The 15,264-nt window shown below is 42.1% G+C and overlaps 1 protein-coding gene across 2 annotated transcripts in view; it reads left to right on the forward strand.

The window, feature by feature from the left end:
* The window catches only part of ARID5B (AT-rich interaction domain 5B), a 117,034-nt gene that overhangs the window by 47,069 nt on the left and 54,701 nt on the right, over positions 1 to 15,264 (forward strand). For both annotated transcript variants that reach the window (XM_086752592.1, XM_086752591.1), the window contains one exon: positions 1,460 to 1,690. In XM_086752592.1, coding sequence (XP_086608718.1) covers positions 1,460 to 1,690 — 231 coding nt within the window. The remainder of the gene's footprint in view (positions 1 to 1,459; positions 1,691 to 15,264) is intronic.

Below are 15,264 nucleotides of genomic sequence, written 5' to 3' on the forward strand. Positions count from 1 at the left end.
GGAAAAGTAATGTCAATGCTGTTTACCAAAATGTATTACTCTTACTTTTTTACACAAATTCTGATCTTCCCCACGTCAGGGTAGTGGGGAAAGTTCTGAATTTTTCAAAGTGATGACTTTCAGGAGCTGTGCTTGTAAAAACAGCAGTTCCAAAGTCCATCTGCCGTGTTGATTTTTTTGCAGCATTGCATTTACCTGCAGTGATGACATTCTAGGCGATGCATCTGCTTCCAGGTACTTCTTAAAATTTAGCCTTTTATGTGTCAACATTTCTGTTGCTTCACACAAATCAAAATGAGTTGGGCCATCGTATTCAATTGGGGAGAACTGGTCTGACATTTCTTTCAATATCGAAAGTGATTTTTACTGTAAGGGTAAGAAAGATTATTTCAGTATTGGTAATGGCATTAAATAGTAGACCTTTTGTCTCTGACAGAAGAAATAGCTGAGTTATTCAGTAATCAGAGTATAACAGAAAACATAAGCTGAATGCACTTGCTTTGTCTTCATTGGCATGCATGGAAAGCCACGTTCAGTTACCCCACCTGAGGAGATAAATGAGCATAAAAAGAAGTGCTGTTAAGTACTGGCTGCATACCTGCAAATGAATAATTTCTCATGTTTGTATCTCTACTTGTGGTTCTTTTTTTTTTTCCGTTGGGTTCCCTGCTGGTTATCATATAATGAAACTTGATTGTGATATTTCAAAATCTGCTGCTTTTATGCCTAATATCATCTAAAATGTGGGGCAATGCAGAGGTCTGAGCTCTAGATTGCTCTATATTTTGAGCCCACATTTCAACAGTATGAGCTGTTGGGAAATTCATTTGCTCCTTGTGCTCGGTAGGTGTTTTATTGAGTCCTGCTGCATTTGCAGTTAACGTGAGAAAAGTGATTTCCACCTGTTGGGGTGGCTTAGCATCAATGGCCAGGTCAGATCAGCCCACCTCCCTGGCCCAGGGGCCCTTTGGCAGTTGCCAGTATCAGATACCTCAATGGAAAATTAATAGCTGTATGCTCTGGGGCTTGTATATTATTATTTTTAAAAGACATTGGCTGCTGTAAACATCAGTTCAGTAAGGCTGTATAGGGAGCTGAGTAAAAATGACAGATAATATTTCTACCAAAGCAGCCAAGTTGGCAAAGTGTGGAGAGCACTTTGATTCAGGCCGTTGGCCAACTTCTGCAGAGCAGTGTTTTCTTATTCATTCAGGTAGAGTCCTTGTGGGTAAGCATGGGAGAACTCAACAGAAAGCCAGAAAATGATCTATTTCAATAAAGTTTAAAAAAATTTCTGGTTTTAACCTTTCTTTTGAAAACCACTGTGCTATAAAAGATAGGTCTTGAGAAAAAGCTGAACCAGTAGGCCATGGATTTTCTGACATGCTTGAGTTACAGACCTTGTTTTGTATTTTTCTGACATACTAAGAGTATATTTTCTCTTCTTTTGTTCTTCCAGGTGAGGATGATGAAGATTCAAACCTGCTAATTCTCAGCTACCCACAGTACTGTCGATATCGTTCTATGTTAAAGCGCATTCAGGACAAGCCTTCTTCAATACTAACAGACCAGTTTGTTTTAGCCCTGGGCGGCATCGCAGTAACAAGCAAGAACCCCCAAATCTTCTACTGTCGGGATACATTTGATCATCCTACTCTAATAGAAAATGAAAGTATATGTGATGAATTTGGTAAGTCACATTACAGCTATTTTCTTTTTCTCACAAGTAAAGACATTTTTCTTCTTTTTAAGTGTCCACTGATTTCCAAGGGGGAGATGTGATTCCTTTGAAGTGAACCAATGCTATTCATGTTTGAAATGCTAAGTACCAAATGTGCTCTTCCCTCTGTGAGGCTGAAGGCTTCTAGCCACTAGTGATCTCGATATTGCAACTGGAGTTTATCACAATCAAAGACAGTGTTTCTTGGGTAGAGTGTGTGGCACAGTTACTCAGTATGAGTGAAAGGATCCCTTGTCTGGAGTTGAAATTTATCTACCTTAACCATTCGCCTATAGCCTGTATCTTTCCAGAAAGTTTACAAAGCGTGTTGTTTCGTTTGTTTTTTTTTTTAAAGTCATTGCTGGTGCAATATGCTAACAAATGCAAAACAGGAGAGACTCCCTGCGTGTCCCATTGCTGTTACAGAGCACTCATCACCCGCGCATATGCTCCCAGGGCACTGAACAAATGTCAGCTATAGCTGGTCAGCCAGCCTTCCTGAAACCTGGGCTTTGTAAGCAGGGGCTTTGCTGGTGCTAGTTGCTCGGTTTTACAAGTGCAGAGGCACTTCTGGGAGGTGACCTCTTGATTCAAAGGGTGTAGAAAATACTCTGCAGCTCCAGAGGAGCATGCAGCACCCTACAGCTGGGAGAGAGGGCTGCAAGATTTGACTCCTGATAGCTGCTGCCAGGTGATTTCGCACTTTTTTTTTTTTTTTAATGTGTGTGTCAGATCAACCCAAGGGCAGCGGATCTGCTGCTGAATGTGTGGCAGAATGCGTGTTGTATACACACCCAGGCTAACTCCAGTAATGGGTCCAGTGTAATTTCTTTAGCAGGGTACCTATGCTGTGAGAATTAAGTTTTATTACCCCTGTCACCAGACGGATGAGCACTGCTGCCAGTGCTGGCAGAGCGTTTGCATGGCGGTGGGTACACCTTTGCTGTGTGAGATCACTGTGTCTCTGCTAGGAAGCTCTTGTGGCCTCTTAGAGAATTTCTGATTATGCATTTCACATACAAGAACAGGAGTGAGCAGGAAGGGGCCCAGCTGATGCCTGTGATGGGAGAGTCAGCTCCCCCTTTTTCCTGACTTTAGCATGCTGGCTTTGAGCTTGTTGCCCAGTCCAGGCCCTGTTGTGTTGGCAGAGAAACGTCAAACGACCGATGGCATTGGGGCATTTTGTGAGTGTCCTGGTTCTGGCTGGAATAGAGTTAAATTTCATCTGAGCTGGGAAAGGAACTGGAGCTGGTGGCACCTGTAACTGGGGGACACAGCTGGGATAGGTTACCAATTAGCCAACAGCTGGGATAGTTTACCCAAATTGGCCAAAGGGCTGTTCCCCACCTTTGACACCATGCTCAGTATGTAAAGTGGAGACGGTGTTGAGGGCGGGTTCCTGCTACTCAGGAGGAAGCTGGGCATCGGGATCCACTGTGAGCTATTGTGCTTCAGTATTTTCTGTTACTGGGGTTTTTTTGTTTGTTTGTTTTCCATCTCTGTTTTCTTTTCTTCTGTTGTTCTCTTAACTTTTGGGTTTCTTTAACCTCAACCCACGAGTTTTGCCTTCTTTTCTTTACCAGTTCTCTTCCCTGTCCCACTGGAGGGTGAGGGGAGTGAGCAAGAGACTGCGTAGCTTGGTCCTGAGCGGGGCTAAACTATGATAGTGAGGTCCTCTGCTGCTGCACTGATCAGCTCCCAACAGGCAGGAGAGATCCTTCCTTACATGGTGGTGTCACTGGAGCACATTACTGCCGTGAATATTTTTAATTTTGTGCTCTCAAGCTTTTGCTGTATCAGGCCCAAACTGTCAAGTCCACTCACACAAAACGTTACAGGCTTTGAATGAACTCTGAATACAAGCGTTGGTTGCTCTTAGAGGGTGGGGGTGGTGGAAAAAAATGAATGAGATGCCCTGCAAGTTTAGTCCAATAACACAATAGTATCATGTTGATTTTTATTTACTCTGAGCTCCAGCTCAGACTATAAAGTTCGGTTTTAATTGACTTTCCTTCTTATGTGGGAAAGGTTATTTTGGGCTTGAAGGCATTTGATGAGCGTGCCATCTGCTTTCTGTGGAGTATTCTATTCAGGGTCGTTCCTTGATTACAGGTTTGTTGAAATAGTTGGATCCATAATGTGAGTGTATCATGGAATATTAGTAGTAGATGAATCAACGAGATGTGGAGTGATGCAGAAACTGCGCTTAGTGAACCATAGCAAGTGCTTTGTTCACTCTCTGAAAACTAACTATGCCATTCTCTTGACCTTTGCGAGGCAATTATCTCATTATCAAACCAGAGCCGCAGAAATCTTAGCCATAGAAATTAATAATGTGTATTTAAAATTTAGTTTGGTTTAAGCAGCAAATTTTTTAAATGCCTATACAAACAAAAAAAATGCTGCTCTTTATAAGTATTTCTTATGAAAATAATGACGTGGTAAAATTTTCAAGCCCTGCTGTGTTAGGAAGAAAAAACTGGCGAATGTGTGGTTCCATTTCCGTGTTGCAAAATGTATGGTGTCAATTATACTACCTTTGTTGAAGGCAACAGGCAAAGTGCTATTTCATCCTTTTCTTTGCTGGCAGGACAATAAAATGTACAACACTTGGTTATACAAACAGTTTACGTGGATATCATGTAGATGGATGTCACATGTGGAAAGTGATGACTGTTAAAGCTAAACAGAGGCAGGGTGGTACAGTAGATAAATGGATTACTCTAAGGCAGTGGTATTTATCAGTCAAATCTGGGGGGAGACTAGCTTACAGAAATGTGACTAAAATACTTAAAAGGTGTCTGTAAGGAGGTCCAGACACATTTAATTTGAAGGGCTTGACTATTTCTTACTTTGCAAATGAAAAGATAGGAATATGTATTTCTCCATCACCTGAAATGCTCCAGACTCCAAAGGAAGAACAAAATTTGGGAAATACGGTCTACTAATGTCTTTATGTGGGAAGCGCTGGCTTCTGGTACGGATGCCAGGTCTTCTTCTGAAACATTGCTGTTGGGGAAGGTGTTACCCGTTCTCCACACGTTGGAGTACTGTGCGACAAATACAGCATGTCACAAGTGAGACACCAAAAACACCTTTACAGAGAGCCCCATTCACCGCAGTGTGTAAGCTTTTGTTCTTGTTAGACAGTTTTAATAGAGACAAGTGTTTTTTCAGGAAGTATTCGCTCTTCTTCTATTATACATTTCTAACAAAAACGCTTTGTTCAGCTCTTGACTCCTCCTCATACTCCCTCCTTTTTTTCCCCTGTTCTGTAGGGTTTACAAAAAATAAGCAGAAACTGAGGAAGAAAAATTAAGTTTTATTGACAATTTTTTTTTTCTTTTTTGGGGGGGATTTTTTGCGTAGAAGGGGTATATAGATGCTGTCTGTGAGCTCCTGCAGATGTGGCTGGAAGAGATGCTTTGATGCTTCAGGCTGTCCCGTGTGGATGGCCTCTGTATTTCCACAGAGCTTCTGCAAGGTTTAGGGCTGTGGTAAGTTTCACCTCTGGCTTCAGCGTGGGCTACCACAGCCAGTACCTGCTGCCGGCACCGTGGCTACCTGTGCCTGCCTCTGTCCTGCCTGCGCGCTGCTGTACGGCGCGTGCCCCAGTGGTTGGGGCAGGAATATTCAGGACCAATTTTCTCCCTAAGTCCTTTCCCGCTTCTCCTCTGACTTGGTTCAGTGTGCTGCTGAGTCCTGCTGAGGACGCCCTGCAGAAGCCGGCTGCCGAGGAATCGGCTCGACAGCTGGAAGACACAGACATTTGCATCTATTTTTTTGCAGCCTGCCGTGGAAGGACTTGCTCTCCATTTACAGAGGAAAGACTGCTGTGAGCGTGAAGCCTCTCACTCCCGTTCTTGTTGATATAAGTACTGATTAGTTAATCTAACTGCCTTGGAGGGTTCCCTCCAGAATGCAAATAGGCTCAAAAGCTTGCTTCTGTTCAGAAAGCAGAAGATAGAAGCCGTGCTTAGATGTCTTGATAGCCGCAGTTCATGGATATGCCCGCAGTCAGACTGTGTACCTCTTCCCCTCCTGAAGCTACAGCTATTAGAGCTCCTCACCAGCACAGAGCACTCCAGGTGGACAATGAAATGCCTCGTTGCTAGCTAGGAACAAGAAATCTGGGATCTTGAATGTGCACCAGAGGCTGGAGTGTGGTTGTCCACAGTCAAGCTAAAGCACAAAGGCTTGAGCCTTGCCCTGTACAGGGTTGCAGGTGGCACTGAGCGAGGGCTGCGGGGAGACCTCGGGCTCAACTGAGGTAGCAGTGGCAGCGGGGTCCTGTGGGTTGTGTCTGCCTGCCCAAGGGAGGGACCGGTTGGACACAGCAGGGTGAGCAAACAGGATCAGTTCTCTTCATGGCCTCACTTTACTTCTCTGCACAGACTGGAGTTCACCTACGCATTCCTTTATCTAACTGCTCCCATTAATTGGCATGTGGAAAAAAACAAAACCCTATTTCCTCATTCCCCTGCTCCCTTAAATAAAAATAATATGTACCAGCTGAACAATTCATTTCTCTTCAACTTGAGATCACTGGTAAAGACATTTTTCAAAATCCTTTCATTTATCAGCCTCTGGGGTTACTGTTATTGAATAACTTGTGTAAGTGCGTATAACTTGCTAGCATTTGCTGTGTGGTCATATGTGCTGTGAGAGAGAAGGCATGAAAGAATAGGGATGCTAATAATTTTAATTATAGACCAAAGAGATCTAGCTGGAGGGAGAGCTGCCTGCGTAGTGTCCAGAAAATGTATTTGAGGGTCACTGGGCAGAAATCAGTGTGCAGTTATTGCTAGAGCAGCACATGTCCTCTGCACTTTCTTGTCCAAAGGAGGTGACTTGTGCCTGTTCCACCGCATGGAGTGACTTCCAGGGTGCATTGATGAGCGTGGATCCTTTTGTGACCCAGTTGTGGGCTGCATTGCCAAATGCACGTTGGCCCCTGCAGCAAGGTAGCATACAGATGTCTCTGTCAGCATGACCTCCACCTTCTCCGCGCCTGGGGACTCACAGGGTGGCGCAAACAGTCGCACAGCTTAGAAGCAGGAGTGTCAGGTGCTTGGGTGATGGTGGATTTCTACAGTTCCATCAGCTTCCCCAGGTGAAAAATCTCACACAGAAAGATTTGTCATGGTGCTTTGCTGGATAAACGTTATAAATCCTGCCTGCTAAAGATGAACCAGAAGGCTTACTTTCATTTGTGAGCATAGGGTTGCTCTATCTGTAAACAGGAGTGTGAGAGAAAATGGAATACCTTATTTCTTACCAATTAAAAAAAAATAATCTTATTTGGTAAATTTTAAATAATTCTGGATTATTTTTATGGCGTGCTGGGTCCAATATGCCATTAAACAAGCTGTTTGGTCCCTGGGGTAGTGTAAACACTTGTTCACCCCCAAAAGAAGGTTAAAAGTTTCATTTTTGCATGTAAAAGCCAATTTTTTATATATAACATTTCATACCAAAAAGTGAGAGAACTACGTCCTACTGTGGTGTTAATATATTTTTTTTTCCTCTTCATTTTACCATAATGAGCAATACAGAGGGGAAACTGTTCATTGAAAAAAATTACGTGTAAAGGTTATGAGCGAGGGATGACTTACCTGTCCTCCCAGCCGCCGGGGTTTCTGAGCCAGTGGTTTCAGAAGGACTTGCCTTCCGTCTTGTCATGGACCAGGGAAGCCGTGGCAGGACAGCGCTATGAAGAGGAGGAGACTTTTTTTAAGGATAGGGCATGGGCTAGAAAAAATGTGTAAGATGAAAGCTGATGACTTCAGGGTACAGAGTGGTACGGTTACCCCGGTATAGCTGCAGTTTGATTTTTGCTTTCATTCTACATCTCAGTTTACAGAAGTTTGTGACTCACAGATAAAATCAGTTGTTTAGGGGAAAAACGTAACAAAACAAAACCTTGGCGGGGAATGACACTTGCGGGGGGGAAGGGGGGGAAGCTTCCAGTCTAAATGAAATAGTTTTCCTGTTGGTGACTTTATTTGTGTGAGTCGAAACTGGGTTTTCTTTTTAAATCAGCTCCACTACAAAAATTGTACTTAAGCCCGAAAGGGTGTTTTTTAGTGTTTTTCAGCTGACCTAAAGTATCAGCATTATTGCTATTGACTGTTTTGGCTACCTGCAGGATAATTTATATCAATGAAATTCAGAAAACCCTGAAGTTTCCAGACAGAGGCTTCAGGCTTTTTTGTTTTAGCACAAATGTGATGTTAGAGTGGGATCAGTGTTAGAGCTCCTCTGCTAAGACTAGAACGTTTAAGTGTTTAGAAATGCGATAGGAAGAGTATGGAGGCTTTTTATGAGTGTGGGTACTGGGACCTCCTTAGATGGAGCTTTATAGTGGCATCTCCAACAGTCTGAAAAATATGTAAATCTTTTCCAAGGTCCTGGGCAGGGTGGCTTAGCTAAATATTTCAAATTTTAACTCTCTCAAAACAAAAACAGGACATAGCTGCAGGGGAAGTAACGATTAATGCATAATAGTGCTATATACAATATAGATAAATGTACATTTCCTCTTCCCTCCCACCCCACCTCTGCAAACATAAGCTCTTTGCTTGAAAAAGCAAATCTGGAAATGTTTTGGATTCTGGTCAGACTTCTTTCTTATTTTGTTACTTCAACTGTAGAGTAAGATATTAATGATCCCCAGATGTTGTTTATAATGATTGATTTTTCAGTTGTGAAAAAATACTTGCAGTTTTTTTAAACAATTGATATTTTCTAGTGTGCTCTGCAGTATTTGAATAAAATGTCTGAAGGCAGAGCTGTTTGTGTCCAACATAATTGCTTCTGTTAAGTGATTTCTTCATTCTTAACATTTTTAGCTCTAATTGCTTTTTCCCCATGCATCTAAAAATAAATATTTGCAAGTTTTGCATTCTGTCACTCATTGAAATGCATAAAATATTTGTATACTCAAAGCAAAAAGGCACTGATAAGGGGTCACATTCTGTCTCACTTGGTGGCGTAAATCCAAAATAACTCGATCCACTTCAGTGGCTGTTACTCAAGATTTTCACCAGTTAACCAACAGCAGAATCTCACCCAATGTTAACAGCAAGCTGTTAAGTGAACATAAGTAATGTGTGGTAAAGTAAGATAAAATACCTTCCTGTCTGCAAGAACTTCAATAGAAATAAATGCTGTTAGCCTCTACTTCTTTCTTTTTTTTTTTTTTTTTTTTTGTACATTTTCACTAGCAACCATAGCTGTAACCGGGATAAATATTAAGATAGGTTAGGTTATTTTTCAGTTTATTTTCTAAACTCCTTTGTGGAGAACATCTACAGAATTGCTGGTTTCATTGGGAGTTGCATGTTCCAGCTGCCTTCAGGAAAGCGGCAGATGCTGAGTGGAGGGGCAGGTGCTGCCTGAAAAGCTGCTTCTGCCCGTTTCCTCTGGCCCCTTAGCATCACGTCTCAGCCGGGCTGGTGGTGGCTGTCTGTCCGGCACGGAGTAGCGAGGTAGCTGCCCAGAAGCTCTCAGTGGCCGGTTGGCACCACTGTGAGAGGATGGCTCCCATGGTGAGGACGCTTGCGAGATTGGTATGGCTCCTTACTTCTTTGGGTGCCCTTGTGTGGCAGTCCAGGAGAGAGAAGTGTGCCACCCGCCTGCGGTGCTCCTGGGCTGCATGTGGCTGTGACGTGGCTGCTCGAGGAGGCATCAGGGCTCTGAACTGTGGGGTGGCCAGTGCAGCCTCCCTACTGGGACAGCCCAGGCTCTGGGGCTCTCACGGGACGGGAGGTGAGCGCTCGTGGCAGAGCCGAGAGCCTGGGCGTGCCCACTTCCACGCTGGTGCTTTTAACTTCTCCTTCTTAGTTTTTAATTGAAGAGTTGATTTGCAGGGTTTACATGTTTTCTTGGCCAAAGTTTGGCAGAGAATTAATGCGTAATTCCAGCAAACAAAGAGTTAGTGGGTGAGCTGTTCTGTGCCTGATGAAAGTAACTGATCACATGCATCTTGTCATCTATTACACACGCGTCTGTTTTGTTGGTGTCTGTTCACTAAATGATTGTAGATACAAATGACTAATTCCTCCTATATAGGATTTCCACTTGATGGCCAGTTTTATGATTCACTTTTTGTCATTCTAGCAAAAAGTAAGGCAGGCTGTGTTCGTCATGAGTGTGAGAACCATCTCCCTCATACATGTCTTCATTTCTGGAGCCGTCTTTCTTTTTTCAATATGCCCTCATTAGAGCATCCTTGTTTGACTGTTCCCCTAGTTTTGGTGCCTCCCTTGGAGCACCGGGCCTGCCCAGACTTTTGAGCTGTCTCAGGAGAGCTTTTGGTCCCCCAACGTCCCGAGCCTGGTGAGCCGCGTCCCTGTGGTGCCGGGGCTCGGCCGTGGCCAGGAGCAGGGGAGACCTTTGCGGCTGGGGAAGGGCCCCTGTTCCCGCGCCCATACGGTGGAAAAGAGAAGTGGTTTATATCAGAATATGGTCACATTCTTCTGATTAAACCCACTCAAAAAAGACAACATTGTAATATTTTCCAATGACTGTTTATCATGAATTACGTCAGCCTTAGTTTAAATTGCTATTATTTCTCCTTAATGCTTCTTGGTGCCTGCATAATTTACAGCATTGGCAGCTGCGGGACTATGAAATAACCTTTCACAACCACCGTACAATAGTAAAGAACATGAAGTTTTTGTTGTTAATTATTATGGGACTCCTTTAACTTTTTTACAAAGTGACATAAAATATTGTTGAGGTATTTATGGTTAAAGCTACTTTTACATGGATCTATTTTGCTCCTGGCTAGTTCTTAACTAAAGCAGTCATTTGTGGTTATTATGCCTTGGGAGATATTATGTCAGAACTGGTTTAAGAGTATTATTATGTATCACATGTCATATATTACATGTCAGCACTTGAGGCTGTCTTTCAATAAAAACAAGTGTAATTTTTGTTAATGGTCTTTTAGGTATAGGCCATTTGTAAACTTACCTGAGTTCAGCTGAAGGCATACTAAAAAGCTTTGTTCTCCCGGAGCGCACTTGAGTCGTTTCATTTTGGCTTCAGCTGGGATTTCCAAAATATTTGTCATTATTTCAATCAGAGGGTGCTGCCTCTAAAAAGCAAATAGTTTCCCAATGCCGAGGTTAATGTACACACGTGAAGGAGCTGTAACTGTTACTCATTACTTTGTTTACTTTTCCCCCTTTCCAAGCTCACGCTTCCCAGGTTCCCGACTGGTCCGGCTGACAGTAGTAACCCCGGCAACTTAAGCCACCTAATGATGATACTTCCCTCTGCTGCTTAAATGAATCGTTTATACCTTCTAGATGATCCCTGGGTGAAGGGGGGTGCAAATTAAAGGCGGCAGGCAAGTTTTAGGTTTCCTTGAAGTTTCACTTCAGATCTGGAAAATGCAAACTTAGAAGGAGCAAACTTTGAATCAGTATGTCGTTCCCCTTGGTTCCAAATACTATGCATATTTTCTGGTACTTACTTATTTAAAGCAAGAAATGAAGCATATAGGGTGTGCCAGAAATTTTACAAAGAATGAAAACACATAAATGACTCGTGAACTTTTTCTGATTTCTTTCTTAATGTGTAATTAGTTAATTACTACTAAGCAACAAAAAAAAGGCTTGATTTCTCTCCCCCTCCATCTATGTTTGAGCACCATGAAAATGATCAAAGTCTCTATTTGTCTCTAGTTACATTTTCCTCCACGGGACTGCTGCTTTTGGTGACTCTATTGTAGGGAACAGAAACCCTGCTGGGAAAAAAAAACAGTCTCTGTCCCCCCACAAATGCTGAAGATGTGAAGATGCAAACATGAAATTAAAAAAGCAAAGAGCAGAGTGAGCATTTTGTGTGTTGCTAAGTTGGAATCTAAGAAGAGGAACGTAAAATGGAGCTAAACTTGCCTGGATGCCACAAGATTTTTTAATATTAGGCAGCATGCTTGATTTCCCTGGAAATGAGTGAGCAATCTGAATTTAGAGTTGTTTGGCAGGGGGGAGGGGGCGTTCCGTTCTCTTTTTTTAATCAAAGGCATTTCACAAGCCGATTACGAGTGAAAGAGGAGTCTATCATTACGTAAGAATGTAGCAAACTTTTCCGTTTAATGAATGAATATTAGGTATTTCGGGAGCAGATAAAAGATGGTAAAAGAGGGAAACAGAGCTGACGTCTTAGAGATTTAAATAAAGATTGAAGTTAGCAGTGAAAAGGTCAAAGTGCCATTTGTGGAGCCCCTGCTCCTGGCAGAGTTTCAAAGCTGGCGGGGCTGACTGGGGGGCTGCGGTGGGTGTTAATGAACAGTTGTGGCACTTCACTGAGATCATGGGTTGGTCACATGAATATATATAAAAGATATGAGTGAAGATCTTTTTTTTTTTTTTTTTTTTTTCTTCCCCCTCCTTTTTTTTTTTTGCTGCAGTTCGGCTGTTGGAAGGACTAAACAATTAAAAGAAATGTTTGAAATGTTTGAACACCGCATTAAGTCCCCTGGTCTGTAAGGAAAATGAGCTGTGGCTAATAGAATACTGCTCTAGTTAAATATAGTTATTCAAAATTGGTTTTAGCTACAGATGTTATGCCATTTTAGAAACTTAGACTAAATAATGTCAGATCTTGTTTGCTTTTTTAGTATGTTATTCATTTATTGGGAAATTTAAAATTTAAAACAGCTGGGAAAGGGTTTGGTGCTCACTAAGTAATCTTTAAAATGTGTACATTTCAGACTTGCTCTCATAGAGCTGTTTAGAAATGACCGAATTGTATATTATAGTTGTAAAGTTCTGTAAACATGCTCTACCATGTAGATGACAGGGAAACATGAAATGGGAAAATGAGATAATTCTGGAGCCAAATTTTATGTATTACAGACTTGGTAGAACAGCAAATGACTTTCTCAATTTAAATAATTTGTAACTTTCCAGGAACACGCATGAGTGTTATGAAGAGTATGTCTAAAATAGCAGCAGAAAATGATGTTCATTCTCCTTTAATTCTCCCTTTGATGTTTATGTCAAAACGAAGGAGTTAATTTATCTAAGAGTTTCGCTGCATGAGTTGGACTGTACAAAGCCAATCATGTAGAAATAATAGACTACCACTGGAAGTGCTGTACTATTGCAGTTTTAATAGCTCTTCAGTTCTGCTCAACAATTAGTCCATACATTTTATAGCTGTGTCTTTAAGAAACTGGCACACTCAGCAAAATCACAGTAATTGGGAGATGATGCAATGTGGAGAGAAATCAGAGGAAGAAAATTAATTGAGAAATAGTGTTTTGTTCAGGTTTGAGTTTGTTTTCTTTTAAAATTTCAAACACTGCAGTAGTAATTACTGGTGGGTGAGACTTCTGCAGAATTTAAATTCCATGTGGCTGGTTTTTTTTGTGAATTTGTTTTTTAAATCAAATTGCAAAGGAGGCAAAATAGGGCATTAAAATTCTTACTGTAGTTTTCTCACTCTGAACTCAAGTGAGGGCATTAAGGGAGAGGAGGGGTTTTTCTATTAACACAAGTACTGTTTGAGTAAGTTCTTATTACCTGTCAGTATCTTTGTAAGCTAATTCACATATTTGTTGTGATCTGTCTGATCACGTTTATCGTTTATGCAAACGGAGACCTCAGTAATCTGTTTTTGCTTGTGTGCACTGGAGAAGGTACCAGTCTTCCCAGTGATAGCCAGTGGGTGCTGGTAGTTTTTTTGTAGGACCTTGGTTTTGTGCATAAGTGCTGAATATGAAGGCAATTAAAAAAAAAAAAAAAGGGTTACTATTTTTGTAGGTTTGTCATTGGCTATTAGGACTTTGTAATGTTTTTAATTGATTTATTGTCCATTATGGGCAAAGGCCAGTGAAGCAGTGAGAGTTTACATTTCAGCTGATGTTTGGGCCTTGGTGTTATATATAGCTGTATCTTAGTCTTTTAATGATCAGACAAGCATTTCCTTGTGCCTCAGGGCTGCAGTATTGGTCTTAATGCCATAAATTACTTGAGGGTAATGATAGATAACGAATTGACGAGAGCAGGAGAGCAAACCTGGTTCTTAGATGAATAAGCAGGATGAAATACTGGACAGGCTCAAGGACAGACCCAAAAAACAATTCATGGCACAGAAAACTTGCCTTCAAGTGAAAGACTAAGAAATGTCAATCTGTTTAGTTCATGGAGGAGAAGACTAAGGGACCCGATCGCAGTCTGTTAGTGCGTCCATGAGGAGAAGACCTGTGATGGTAGAGGCCTCTCTAACTTGGGAAACAGACACATAGCAGGACCCCATGCTTCAAAGTGGAAGCAGATAGATTAATGCTGAATCTAGGGCACAATTATCTAGCAGTGAGGGGTAATTAACCATGGGAAGAACTTAGCTAGGAGTAACACAGATTCTTTATTACTTGAATCTCCTAAATCAAGACTGCTTTCCAAAAGACATGATCCTTACTCAAGGAAGAGACACCATCTTCATTCAGTTGCCACGCTGACTTTGTATAGGCAGTATTTGCAGAAAGTGAACTAGACACTGATATCCCACTAATTCCTTCTGGCCTTAAAACCTGGTACTGTATTAATATATGTAATTTGTAGCATCTGGGCTGGTAAAGGCTAGATTGTGCTGGATCTTGTGTCCATTATACAGTAAAACAAACCTTCCTAAAATTTGCTTATGCTCTTAAGTAGACAAGGCAGAGCTCTCCATCTGCCCTGTGGCCCAGAGGCTAAGGAACAGGGTTATGGAGGAAGCTGGTGCTTCAGGAGCTAAACACCGGTGTCTTCACTGGTCCACCTGGGTGTCTGTTGATACTCCACGTCCTCTTTGTTCTCCTTACCAGTCTCCATCCACCATGAGCAGTCACCTGTCTCGGAGCACTGACCAGGCAGTGTGCTCCTCTGTTCTGGTCGCTGGGGGCTCATCAGTCCCTTGCCTGTTCTCTGTTGGTGAAATCACCTCGGGGAGAATTGCGTCTGGTACATTTTAGGCCACTTCACTAACTTCTACAAAGGGCTATCTCCTCAGTTGAAGAATGGAAAATGTAACTCAGTAGCTTCTCATTTAAATGTGCAGTGATGCACTGCGAGATGTCTACAGGCTTACTGTACTGACTTTGTGAGTCTTCCCTGATGGGTCCTTCACAGATGTCTCCAGTCGCCTTAGCTTTTTACGTAGTACCTTTAAACAGCATGTTAATTAGAAAGCAGGTGTTAGCAACAAGTGAGTAATAGAAGAGGAGGAATTTGTTTGAAATCAACAATTTCAGCCCACAGAAAGGGTAAGAGAGTTTGTGAAAAGGCTAACGGTGGTCACCCTGCTAACGTGGGTGACATTCACTGATGCTGCTACTGCTTCAACAAAGAGGTTCTGTGCAGCCTTCCAGCTCTGTCGCCACCCTCTTGTGTTTCACTCTGGATTTGCAACTGTAGTAGAAGTTAAACTCCTAGTGAAACCAGCTCTTTGCTGTGGGGTGGCCTGTTTACCTTAAGTAGGTGTTGATGACTCTACTTTTCACTTCGTTGATTAAATAAGTCATTTCACCTTCACCTTAAAGTCTT

This window comes from Chlamydotis macqueenii, chromosome 7 (assembly GCF_036417535.1).
Source record: "Chlamydotis macqueenii isolate bChlMac1 chromosome 7, bChlMac1.mat, whole genome shotgun sequence".
Taxonomy (NCBI): Eukaryota; Metazoa; Chordata; class Aves; order Otidiformes; family Otididae; genus Chlamydotis; species Chlamydotis macqueenii.